The sequence below is a fragment of the Nematolebias whitei genome, chromosome 11, assembly GCF_014905685.2.
Source record: "Nematolebias whitei isolate Nwh7 chromosome 11, NemWhi1, whole genome shotgun sequence".
NCBI classification, from domain to species: Eukaryota; Metazoa; Chordata; class Actinopteri; order Cyprinodontiformes; family Rivulidae; genus Nematolebias; species Nematolebias whitei.
Genome location: NC_056508.1, coordinates 19,169,177 through 19,182,286, shown reverse-complemented (window position 1 = coordinate 19,182,286; position 13,110 = coordinate 19,169,177). Strand labels below are relative to the sequence as shown.

Below are 13,110 nucleotides of genomic sequence, written 5' to 3'. Positions count from 1 at the left end.
CACGCACACGCACACGCACGGTTCCACTGGCCTCTTCAGACATACTTTTTTTTTTTTTTTTGTCTTGTGTGACGTTAGCTCCCGTTTTAAAGCCCATAAACTAACAATAATTCCTCCTGAAATGAGGGGGAGGCAGGTCAACGTTTCAGAAGTTGTTTTTTTTTTTTTTTTGGCCACAAATTTTCCAGACAAAATTAAAAGTCAAGAAAAATGTGACTAGCCCATAATTAATATTAATTAGGCTGAAGGGAGCCACAGTGAGTGTCAGAGCAGTCTACAGATGAGGATGAGGAGTAAAGAGGAGGAGGAGGGGGGGCGACTTTGAGGTGACATTGAGGCTGTGGAGTTGAGTCTCTGGCTCTTGATGTCAGACAGTCGCACGAGGCGAAGCGGCCGCTGCTCTTCATCCAACCTCCTCTTTTTCTCCTCCTCCTCCTCTTCTTCCTCCTTCTGCTCTTCAGCACTGCTCCCCGCTGGACAGCTCCTGCTTGGACGCTTCTCCCCCACCCCCTCCCCTCAACACACACACACGCGCGCCCGCGCGCGGACACACCTGTGCGGTCACCAAGGCTCCTCAGTAAGACTTTTAATGGAAGTAAAGTCCGCTGGTGTTTCAAGGAGCACCGGGAGTTTACAACTTGAGCCCCACGAGGGATCTGCCGCGTTTGGAGGTTCGTGGCGCGCAGCGGGTCCTCGGAGGCGCGCGGCTCGCATTCTCTGTGAGTACAACCGAGTCTCTGCAGGTTCTGTGCGCGTGCAGTATCTCGTCATTAACGCGTGAGAAACGCACGCTTTGCATGCATTTGTCGCGTGAGCGCAGAATGAGTGGACGGGTTTGGATCTTTAAAAGCAACAATCTATTTGTAATTACGCGCAGAATCGATGGCTGCGCGCGTGAGTCTGTTTGGATGCTGCAGATGTGCAGACGCATTCTGCTGCTCTGTGAATCGGGCTGAACGTGCGCAGACGGACCCGTAAAGCTGTTACGCATTTGGACATCCTTTTTGTTTTCCACGGTTTTTGTTTTTTTTAATTCCTCCCAGTCCTCTTGCTGTTGCTTCCAGTTCTGGTGAGGTGCTGGGAGAGTCTGGAGGTGGTAAGCTGCTGCTTCATGTGCTTCATTCTCATAGGCTAGACGGTGTTGGTACGGCGCGTCCTGCGCTTCAAAGTGCACGTTTTGGATCCTCTGATCTTCATTTAACTTTGTTTCCTCTCTGCTGCCACTCTCATCTCTCGCTCTCTCTCTCCTTCTCTCACCCCTTCTTTATGTTTGCTTTTGGGCATATTTAACTGCAGACTTTGTTTGGACTATCTGGTGTTTTTTTGTTGGTGTTTTTTTTTATTTGGCTGTTGGATAATCTGTCTGTCGTCTGGCATTGGAGGCAAGTCAGCAGCATTATTCTTGGCGTTTGTTCACTGGTCATGGATGGAGCCAAATGATGAAATGTGCATTTAAAGTTGAAGAAAGATTCATTGATTGATTTGCTCTGCTTTGGCTCAGTGTGGAAGAATCTGTGCTGAATGGCTGATCTGTGCGCACCCCTTCTGTCCACGATCCTGTTCTAGGTTAACCGCGACTGACCAGGCGCGCGCGTGGATTTGTGCGTGTGTGTGCGCGCGCGCAAAAGGCTCCACATCCGAAGACATTTGGTCCGAAGGTCAAAAAAATAAAGATCAAAAAAACCGCGAAGCTGCTGTCTGCGTGGACCGGTGCTGAAGTCTCCCGTCCCACGGCCAGGACCTTTGCCAAATCCAGAGACATGGCGACGAACGGCACCAAGACGGACGGACAGGTGACAGAACTGAACGAAGTGGGGGCCACCAACAATGACAAGCCCAAATCACTGGACGTGAAGTCCGAAAAGACGAAAAGGGAGGTGCCGGCCAGAGAAACATGGGTGGGAAAATTTGATTTCCTCCTGTCTTGCGTGGGTTATGCAATTGGACTGGGGAACGTGTGGAGATTTCCCTATCTGTGTGGGAAAAACGGTGGAGGTAAACATATTTGTCTTTTTCTTTTCTTTTTTTACTCCTAATCTATTTACTGTTCAGCTCTCATTTCCATTTGTCCCGTTCCACTGAGGGGGGGATTATAAATGCAAAACTTGATGTGCTCTCGTCCACCCAGGAGCCTTCTTGATCCCTTATTTTTTGACCCTGATATTTGCTGGGGTCCCATTGTTCTTACTGGAATGCTCCCTTGGCCAGTACACGTCAATTGGAGGACTTGGTGTGTGGAAACTGGCTCCTATATTTAAAGGTATCCATGAAGCACATTTCAGATGACCATGTAATAAAATACAAACCAAACTCAGTTTGCTTGGTTCCATCCAAATCCCTTCTCTTGTGTGGCAGGTGTGGGCCTGGCAGCAGCCGTCCTCTCCTTCTGGCTCAACATCTACTACATTATAATCATTGCTTGGGCCATTTACTACCTGTACAACTCATTCACCACTGTAAGTATGAGCTCATTAAGCTCAACCCATAAGGTCAAACTCATGAGCTATGCAATAACGCTGTTTAATAAAGGGCGCCTGAAACGTTTCTTTTTCTTTCATTTCTCAGGAACTCCCTTGGAGCTCGTGTAATAATCTATGGAACACAGAAAAATGTTACACAAACTACTCCATCGCTGATACCACCAACCTCACCAGTGCTGTGGTGGAGTTCTGGGAGTAAGATATTGACCGTTGTCTGCCTCCCTTAATTTAATTAAAATCAGCCTCCAACGCTGCATGTTTGATTTTTCTCTGTGTCATTGTTGCTCTGACTTAAAGGCTCAACGTGCACCAAATGACCGACGGCTTGGAAAAACCAGGCCAGATCCGAGTGCCACTGGCAATAACTCTGGCCATCGCCTGGGTCCTCGTGTACTTCTGTATTTGGAAAGGGGTTAGCTGGACAGGGAAGGTAAGAGGGCTGGTAGTTTTCCTTTTGTCGGTTTCTAATGAGGAGCTTGTGACACCTATGCAATATTAAACAGTCTAATATTGCCCTCATAAATCATTTAGATTGAACTGAACCAGGCCCAGGTTTGATTTTTTTTTTTTTAAATAAGAGACATCAACTTCACACGTTCCCCTAATCCTGTTCTGCCTCTCGGTGGTGCTTCTCTAATTCCGATTCTCCTGACACATTTTTCCAAACGGAGTGTGGATTTGTGATAGGAGGAGCAGTAATCTGGATTTGTTCTCTCCCCTCACTTCCCAAGTGGGGCTACATTTTGAAAAGTCGAGTTCATCACGTGACCATGGCGAACATTATTTGTTGTGGTCAAAGCATGCTCACATTCCCCCTGCACGTTCTGCCCACTGAACGCTCAGACTGTGTCATAAATGCACCAAAACAGAAAGAGCTGGCACAAAATGAATTTTTTTATTTATTTTGTGGTTTGTCACAAAAACCTAAAGAAACGTTACAGGCCTCATGAACATTTACGCTCCAGAGTCACCATTTCATGGGTTTTTCCCTCTAAGATGCATTCATGCCCTCCTGCTGATAACTGCGTTCCATTTTACAGGTCGTTTACTTCTCGGCCACGTACCCTTACTTCATGCTGTTCATCCTCTTCATTCGTGGGGTGACTCTACCTGGAGCTAAAGAGGGGATTTTGTTTTACATCACCCCCGACTTTGAAAAGCTGAAAGAATCAGGGGTAATGACATTATTATTATTAATATTATTATTATTATCTGATTCCTGCGTTTGTGCTGCATGCTGCCTGGGTGAGAAGAGCTTGGCTGAATTTCTGTGTTCCCTTCCGTCAGGTATGGCTGGATGCAGCCACCCAGATCTTTTTTTCCTACGGGCTGGGACTGGGGTCACTTATAGCCCTGGGCAGCTATAACACCTTCCATAACAACGTTTACAGGTAAGACTGCATTTTTCATGAACTGCATGGGATTTATGGGATGAGGCAAAACACACATCTGACAATTGCACATGTGAAACTGTTGCTGTTTGAAACTGAAAAGTGGCTCATGGGCTGAAGTAACAGACTAGTTCATGTGGCTTTGTGTCATCAGTGGCACAACAAAGTAAGGTGGAGGCTGTTTGGTTGTGTCTGGGGGGGGTTCTCTGACAGCGTCATGCTTCTGGGTCACATAAACAGCCGCTTATATAAAACCGTTGCATTGGGTTTGTGTTTTCGGTGAGCTTGTTTCAAAATCATTCTTCTCTCTATCATTATGTAAATGATTTTATCATTTTGCCTTGAGTGCATACATAAAACGGTTAATATCTGCTGAAAGGGCTGCACAAACAGTCATGAAGAGCTCCTGCAGCTCCTCGTGCAGTTTTTTAAGACGGTCTGTACTGAATGTGTGTGTGTGGGGTGGAGGGGGGGGGGGGGGGCGTGAATTTAAGCGTTTAACAGCAGCCCCCATTTTATATTTCCTCTCCCCAGAGACTCAGTCATCGTGTGCTGCATCAACTCGTGTACCAGCATGTTCGCTGGCTTTGTAATCTTTTCCATTGTTGGCTTCATGGCGCATGTGACAAAGAAAGACATCGCGGACGTAGCAGCTTCAGGTAACTGCAGGCGGCTCTGCTCCTGTGATGTTTCTGTCCAATTTCCTGCTGCTCCGTCATCATTCGACACAAATAAACGTCATTGCCGTCCAGAACGATCCGACTGAAACTAAAAAAAATAAATGTTTCTGTTCACAATCCAGGTCCTGGTTTAGCGTTCCTTGCGTACCCGGAGGCTGTAACCCAGCTGCCTGTCTCACCTCTCTGGGCCATTCTGTTCTTCTCCATGCTGCTCATGCTGGGGATAGACAGCCAGGTAAAGGGGCTCGCTGATGATCTGCTCATGGGCTGACCTAAATATTTAAAAGCAGTTACAGAACACGTAGCCCACCTCTGCTCCCTGCATGATAAAGCGTGCAATTTGCCTCTCGTGGACAGACTGGGCTGACAATAGCTGTCAAAGTATTTTTTTAATGCGACTTTGACACCTCCATATGCCTACTGGCACCGCTTTGGGTTTCTTTATTTTGTGATTTGAATAAGGTTGCACTGACCGTGACGATGCACACTTCAGAGTGAAAGACGGACGTTACAAGCCTGTTCTAAATGTCATAGCAACGGCGCTTTTCCCTCATTGCTAAAGAGGCTCACAGAGGGAGCATGCTCGGTCAACAGGGTTATCATAAACAACGTTTTAACCATGGGCGCACTGCAACCTCTTCATTCTCTTTTTCTATACAGTTTGCACAATCCTCCCAAATAAACTACCCCTCTCCTCTTCTACAAAGCCTTTGTGTAGAGAGGAATGTAAAAGCAGAGGGATGTGAGCACACGGTGCTCCATTTAAAGGTGTTTGTGTGATTCTGTCCAGTTCTGCACCGTCGAAGGCTTCATCACTGCCCTCGTGGATGAGTTCCCCAGGGTTCTGAGAGGCAGACGAGAGATCTTCATCGCTGTTGTCTGTCTGGTGTCTTATGTGATCGGACTCTCGAACATCACACAGGTACAGCAGTTAGGCTCTCAGGTTGGGGCTGACTGTTTAGCGTCCATTTAAACGGGTTTTGTTCTGGTTCTTTAAAAAGCACATCTTGACTTTCTGTCTTTCTCAAACCGCTCCTTTTGATGAACATCAGGGTGGAATCTATGTCTTCAAACTGTTTGACTACTACTCTGCCAGTGGGATGTGTCTGCTGTTCTTGGTCTTCTTTGAGTGCATCTCCATATCCTGGTTTTATGGTGTGTATTGTGACTGTTTCTCACAAACGTTACCTTACAAAGTTATATTAAAAGCTTAGATTTTGGAATATATCTTAAATGTTAGTTAAAGGCTGAGCAATCCTTGAAGAAATGATTAATACCCACTGACATTCGTACCGATGTTTTAAACTGTGAGCTCATTTCCGTGTTGAAAAACCATGAAGCTATGGTCGTTTTGGTCCAATATTAATAACAATGTTATGCATGATCTCACACATTACCAGAACCATGCGGTCTGTTAGTGCTCTGATTATAGATTGGGGATGACTCTTGGTTACTGCCACACCAAACCTTAGATCAAAATCTGTAAAGATTGCATTATAGCCACCATTGTGTTGGCTTAGGTTGATTGGTAGTGGCAGCCATTTTGAATCCAAAATGGATCCAAAAGTGGATCAGTTGTAGGACATATTATTGATTGATGAATACTTTCTGGGAGTTCCGTTAAATTTAGAATCAGAGTCTGAATCAGAATAAGTTTTATTATCGTTGCACCAAAATACAGTGAGATTATGTTCGTACAGTTGTCCGAAAGATGGTCGGAGTGCACGTCGCTGATGCGCCTAAAAGCGCGGCCTCTTATTCTTTTAAATAGAAAAGGCGAAAGGCCATGAGGAGAGGATTACAAAAAAGATCTCTCCACACCATGTCCATCAAAAAACTCTGCCAGCAAGCACATTTATAGATACATCACATATGCATTTGATGACAAGACAGTGATATTTGTCCATGAAGCACTTCCAGATAGCACCATAGTCCTGTTAAGATGTGGGTGTCACTCGGTAGAGCTCTGATAAGCATTCACAGAAGTTATCAGGAGTGCTAGGTTGAGCCTTCTTAGTTTATACATTTCATATCATCAAGTGGTTAAAGATATATTTTGCTAACAGACAGAGTTAACTCCTGTGTACACTGCTTTACTCTCAGCTACTACCACATCAACTTTCAGGTCAATATCCATCAAACTGGTTGAGTTAAAGATATATTTGCTTTATGACTTTTAAGATAAATTGACTGTGACAGCCATTTTGAATGGGTTTGATTCCAAAACCCTTTCAGCTGTAAATACATACCCATTGATTAATTTATGAAAGTTTTATTAATATCTGACCACTATCCTGATGCATGCTCAATAATCCAGGTAGAAAAATCCAACAAGGTTAAGTCAGGTGCGCTGGATGGATTCTTGTCCAAGAATTCGTCCAGCGCACCTGACTTAACCTTGTTAGACCTGGCCACCAGTCCATGAAATGTTTTGCTAACAGACAAACAAATGAACAAACACAGACATGATTACCTGCCCTTCCCGACATCCTTGTAAGATATGACATGAACAATCTCATCATAGATCTGTTTTTCTGGCAGGTGTGAACAAGTTCTATGACAACATCCAGGAGATGATTGGCTACAGGCCCTGTATATGGTGGAAGCTGTGCTGGGTGGTGTTCACCCCTCTCATCGTCGCAGTGAGTACTTTGAGCTAATAGAACAGTACATCTAAAGTCATGACACGAAAACTGAAACAATAAATAAAGTCAATATTACCTGCCTGTGGCCACACCAGGCTGAGACAGTGCTGCCTGTAGTTAGACGTGTCAGGATGCATAAAGCGCCTCTTGTCTCCCACAGGGGGTGTTCTTGTTCAGCGCCGTCCAAATGGTTCCTCTCACGATGGGAGACTATGTGTTCCCGGGCTGGGGTCAGGGAGTAGGTTGGCTCATGGCACTGTCCTCTATGGTTCTCATACCAGGATACATGGTCTACATGTATTTTGGTCTCAAGGGCACTTACAAGGAGGTAAAACATGAATCTTTTGTTGGGTAACAGATTTTGTTAATCTACATTGACAGATTTTTACACTGTAGCTTGTTATATTGGCTGTTTTGTTATCTCCCCTCCACAGCGACTTCGAATAATGTTTAAGCCTCCTACGGTCACCAAGCGATGTCAAGAGAATGGACCTGAGCAACAGGTGGAGACCAATACCACTAATCTCTCCAGCCCCGCCAATCCCACCAGCCCCGCTAATCCAGCTCCTGCAAACCCTGCCAGCCCCACTAATCCGGCTCCGGCTAACTCAACAAGCCCGGTGACGCCCGCTAACGCAGCCTCGCCACCGGCTAATCCAGCCTCCGCATCTAGCCCGGTGACAAGCCCTCCCGCCACCATCACCACCACGGTCACCACGGCTAGCCCAGCTAACCCCCCAACCACAACTGTTAGCCCAACCAGCCCGCCTCCCAACCCAACCAGTCCAACGGAGCCCGTCAGTCCCCCAAACCCAACGAGCCCAACTTCTAACCTGACCAAGGCCGAGGCCAACGTGTAGTCAACAAAGAAACCCCCTCGTGGAGCATTTAGGCAAACTAGAACATTGCAAAGGACTTCTAAGATTTTAGTTGATTCACCTACCTCCGAGGGCAACATGTGATCAAAACCGATTTCCAAACCACATTTCATTTCTCTGCGTTTGTTAATTGGAGCCAATGATGTCTTATTGTTGGTTTGCATCCTGAAAACAAAATCAAAGACTGTTAGTGTTGAAAAACCACAACCGTCATTCTGAATTTTAAAAAAAAAGCAAGAAAAAACTATGTAAACATACTGTGTAATACTGTGAGAAAAGAAGAAAAAACCCTTAGAGATATAGATTAGAGGTTTGTTGAATATCTTCATGAATCAAGTAAATACCGTGTGACTTTAGTAGATTAGGTAGTAAACAAACTTGACATCATAGGAGCGTGCGAGGGATGGCGTCAAATTTTTTTGTGGATGTTTACGAAAACCTCACGCAGTCGTCTCTTCTCCAAACGTTTCTCTCTGTGAGGTAAACTACAAGCCGCGGGGCAAACGGGGAGCTCTGAGTAAGCACAAAGCCAGGAAGAGGTTCACGTTTAGGAGCAATCCGGCGTTTGTCGCAAAAGATTTCGTGTGTGAGAGAGACTGTTATCTGTCCTTCCTTTTTTCTGTGAAAAAAACAAAAACAAAAACAAAGAAGATAAAACTTTTATGTGATCAGAGCATTTTTAGAATTATTTTTAGGATGTTTTATACTATATATATAAATATATATATATATATATATATGTTGTAATGGAGGACCAAATTTATAAGGCAGACAAAAGTAAAAACTATGCCGTTCAGTATTCGGTTGGCAAAGCACAGGGTACAAAGAAGTACAATAAAAAAGAAGAGTAAGCACAGGGTTAGGGGAGAGATTTACTAACGTCGACTATCCCGTATAATGCTGACAGTCAATCCTGTTTACGTTTTGCATGTTTTTCCTCAGGAACAAAGTTTCTCAAATGTCTCCTGACAAAGTAAAGAAGAACAGAGAAGGCCTTAAGCCAACATACACATTTTTAGCCAAGCCGTAGTCTGTTTACACGACTGGGCAGAAGTATGAAATGCCACTTTGTATGCTAGCACAATAAATAATAAGACAAAAAATAGTAGATATAAATGTATAAAAACGGGTCCAACTCTGTGTTAAAGTGCAGTCATGGTTTTTTACTTTTCTGTATGTGTCACGGTCAGTCATAGTTCGATCAGTATGTATCCAGCAATACATATGTAGATGTTCGAGTGCAGGCCGGTAAACAAGAGGTCTGTTTCTGTTCTTGTTTCAGTTGTCTTTGCTTTAACTCGAGCGAGAAGCACAAAGCTTTAACTTCCCCAGACGGTTTGCTGTGGCGTGTTTCAGACAATGTTAGTTCGCTTCTACGGCAGCTACCGGGAAGCATCTGGTTTTACTTTGAAAAGCAAAACAACTCGAGTGAAAATGGGAAACGGCTCCGGTTCACGTCCTGCGAATTTTGTACAAAGTTACTCCTACCGCAGTTTCTCTCTGGAAGTTCGTTGTAAAACCGTACCGTGTAAAACATGTAACTGTGAATGTCTGTACTACATTGGAAGTTATTGTCTAAATGTTGAAAAAATGGAGTTGCTGTTTTCTGCAATAATATTTTGATCACAGAAGCTAAAGCACATATCTAACAGAAGTATAAGAAACGATGATGACAATGAGAAGATATTGATGATTATATTAAAAATAGAAACTATGTCTAGTTAAATTATAATGTTTTGTATATTTTTAACTGTCTCACTGCCTAATGTAAAACAGTATATAAACATGATATGTATCTAAATGGTGTCAAATGATAAAGCACGATTGTTATGTTATACAAACAGAGAAAAAGACTAAAAAAATAAAGAGTTATAGAAATTATAAATACAACACATGGCTGGCATATGTCCCTAAAAGCAAATGTTTTTTTAACTTAAAGACGTTTCTGGTAACGTTGCCAGAAAATTAGGTCAACTATCTTATTAAAAGATGTACGCTGCTCTGAATCCTCCTGCAGTAATTTGGCTGTTGATTCCTCTCTTGTAAATAAACCCGTGTCCATGGAGTATTTCCAGTCAACAGATATAAGAAAAATGGGAGAACAATAAAATAATGAGGATATTATTAGGTGGAGGAAATCAAAGCTTACATTGTCTATGGGTTTATTTTACAGCAAGGCTTTTCCTCAGTTGATGAAGGTCAAGATGGAATCCAGGGCAATATCTCTCAGAGTGGGGTTCTGTTGGAAGTTTATAAACAAAAAACACCTTACCTGTTGCAGATAACACTTTTATTTGTCTCAGTTTGGAGATATGGTCCAATTCTGAGCAGACTGATGAGCTAACGGCTAGTCCGAGCGAGACCAAGATTAACGTGCTGCCTTGTTAAAATGCTCATGCTAATTCAAGTAAACTGTTTTTAGTCTTAATATCACTGCCAGTTTTGCATTACATGGTTTTCCCAGCAGACATATTTTGTCATTTCTTCCAGAAGTGCTCTAAAATGCACAGGACGTGCTACAGCTATAGCTGCTTCTGCTAATTGCACATGGCCACAGATTTGTTTTCAGTATAACCAAATTAAAAATAAATGGAAATAAAACAGCTTTCTGAAAAACTGAGACAGCAATTTAAATTAAACTTGATTTTTCCAAAGCGAGTCCTTTCAAAGAACTTCTCTTCAACAGGTAAGATATTAACTGTTCAAAACCTACACACAGAATCCCACAACTGTCACTCTAGTTCTGTCAGGTGGGGGTGTCCGAAAACAATAATTGTTACAATGCAATGAACAAAATAAAGAAGATATGAGAAGTAAGACATTTGAATCCCTCTGTGTGATTTATTGAGCATCCAGAGAAGAGCTGATAGAAAAGCCAAAAAAAAGAAACAGAAAAAAATCACAACAAAACAGCGCCGGCCTTGAGGTCTGGCGTGTTCGCCTGCCCCGTCTCCACATCTTCTTGTGTTTCTGTCTGTGTGTGTGTTTGTATGAGCTCGCAGCATCCACCCCCTCCACCCCACCCCCCGCAGTTGTTGCTTCCATTAGCTTCCAGTGTGATAAAAGAGACGGCACCAGCTGACACCACCACAATGACTCGCCGTGGATGAAAGAATGAGATGTCCCCTCTAGTAGCTCGTGGCAAACTGTGTGTTTGTAAGATGCCAATGTGTGTGTGTGTGTGTGTGTGTGTGTGTGCGCGCACATGGAGAAATAGAGACAAGTCAGGGACAGAAAGCTGTGTTTGACTGGACAGGGGGGTGTTGAAGAGTGGCCCTGATGGCAGCTCTTATAAAGTAGACCATGATGGATGACTCGGTGGCCTCCTTTATTCCTGGTTGTGTAATTTAGCATCATTACCTGTGAAAACAAGTCACTACCATGACAGCCCAGACTGATGCTGCACATCCAGAGAAGTCATAGATCATCGGAGGAAAGGAGGGAGATCTTGATTAGTTGGGAGCAATCTTGTGGAATACAGCTAGTCCTTGGTTGGAGGGCAGTTTTCTTCAGTTGTAAAGAGTCATTTTATTTTATTTCATTGCTAATGTTTTGAGGCACGGTATTTAAATTTATTTTTTTTTTTTACTGATCTTTAAAGATTGTTCGTCTCTTTGTTATCCTTCCTTTGAGTGTTCACAAATACAAAGTACAGGTGCTGGTCATAAAATCAGAATATCATGAAAAAGTTGATTTATTTCAGTAATTCCATTCAAAAAGTGAAACTTGTATATTATATTAATTCATTACGTACAGACTGATATATTTCAAATGTTTATTTCTTTCAATGTTTATGATTATAACTGAGTCCCTGTGATGGACTTGCAACCAGGGTGTACTCCGCCCCTCACACAGTGATTGCTGGACAAGTGCACCGGTGACCCCCGTGACCCAAAAAGGAAGAAGCAGGTAAAAGATAATGGATGGATGGATGGATGGATTATAACTGACAACTAATGAAAACCCCAAATTCAGTATTTCAGAAAATTTGAATATTGTGAAAAGGTTCAATATTGAAGACACCTGGTGCCACACTCTAATCAGCTGATTAACTCAAAACACCTGCAAAGGCCTTTAAATGGTCTCAGTCTAGTTCTGGAGGCTACACAATCATGGGGAAGACTGCTGACTTGACAGTTGTCCAAAAGACGACCAGTGACACCTTGCACAAGGAGGGCAAGACACAAAAGGTCATTGCTAAAGAGGCTGGCTGTTCACAGAGCTCTGTGTCCAAGCACATTAATAGAGAGGTGAAGGGAAGGAAAAGATGTGGTAGAAAAAACTGTACAAGCAATAGGGATAACTGCACCCTGGAGAGGATTGTGAAACAAAACCCACTCCAAGATGTGGGGGAGATTCACAAAGAGTGGACTGCAGCTTAAGTCAGTGCTTCAAGAACCACCACACACAGACGTATGCAAGACATGGGTTTCAGCTGTCACATTCCTTGTGTCAAGCCACTCTTGAACAAGAGACAGAGTCAGAAGGGTCTCGCCTGGGACTGCTGCTGAGTGGTCCAAAGTTATGTTCTCTGATTAAAGTAAATTTTGTGTTTCCTTTGGAAATCAAGGTCCCAGAGTCTGGAGGAAGAGAGGAGAGGCACAGTATCTATATTGCTTGAAGTCCAGTGTCAAGTTTTCACAGTCAGTGATGGTTTGGGGTGCCATCATATGCTGGTGTTGGTCCACTGTATTTTCTGAGGTCCAAGGTCAAAGCAGCCATATTCTAGGAAGTTTTAGAGACTTCATGCTTCCTGCTGCTGACCAAATTTATGGAGATGCAGATTTCATTTTTCAACAGGACTTGGCACCTGCACACAGTGCCAAAGTTACCAGTACCTGGTTCAAGGACCATGGTATCCCTGTTCTTAATTGGCCAACAAACTCGCCTGACCTTAACCCCATAGAAAATCTATGGAGTATTGTGAAGAGGAAGATGTGATACACCAGAGCCAACAATTCAGAAGAGCTGAGGCCACTATCAGAGCAACCTGGGCTCTCATAACACCTGAGCAGTGCCACAGACTGATTGACCCC

At 43.6% G+C, this 13,110-nt stretch overlaps 1 protein-coding gene across 1 annotated transcript; it reads left to right on the top strand.

The window, feature by feature from the left end:
* The first annotated feature begins 331 nt into the window (after positions 1 to 331).
* slc6a1a (solute carrier family 6 member 1a) lies at positions 332 to 10,893 on the top strand. Its single transcript, XM_037684730.1, has 15 exons — positions 332 to 719; positions 1,567 to 1,995; positions 2,129 to 2,260; positions 2,356 to 2,456; positions 2,566 to 2,675; positions 2,778 to 2,910; positions 3,521 to 3,655; positions 3,768 to 3,871; positions 4,406 to 4,530; positions 4,674 to 4,786; positions 5,342 to 5,473; positions 5,604 to 5,706; positions 7,093 to 7,193; positions 7,357 to 7,524; positions 7,631 to 10,893. Exons 2-15 carry the CDS (start codon positions 1,761 to 1,763, stop codon positions 8,054 to 8,056), a joined length of 2,118 nt encoding a protein of 705 aa, XP_037540658.1. The 5' UTR covers positions 332 to 719; positions 1,567 to 1,760; the 3' UTR covers positions 8,057 to 10,893.
* The last annotated feature ends 2,217 nt before the right edge of the window (positions 10,894 to 13,110 follow it).

What these genes read in the sequence shown, in the direction of transcription:
- slc6a1a (XM_037684730.1), top strand. Translation starts at nt 1,761, where the DNA reads ATGGCGACGAACGGCACCAAGACGGACGGACAGGTGACAGAACTGAAC. An exon ending in TGTACAACTCATTCACCACT is followed by an intron (nt 2,457 to 2,565) that starts GTAAGTATGAGC and finishes TTCATTTCTCAG; the next exon opens with GAACTCCCTTGGAGCTCGTG. An exon ending in GCTGTGGTGGAGTTCTGGGA is followed by an intron (nt 2,676 to 2,777) that starts GTAAGATATTGA and finishes TCTGACTTAAAG; the next exon opens with GCTCAACGTGCACCAAATGA.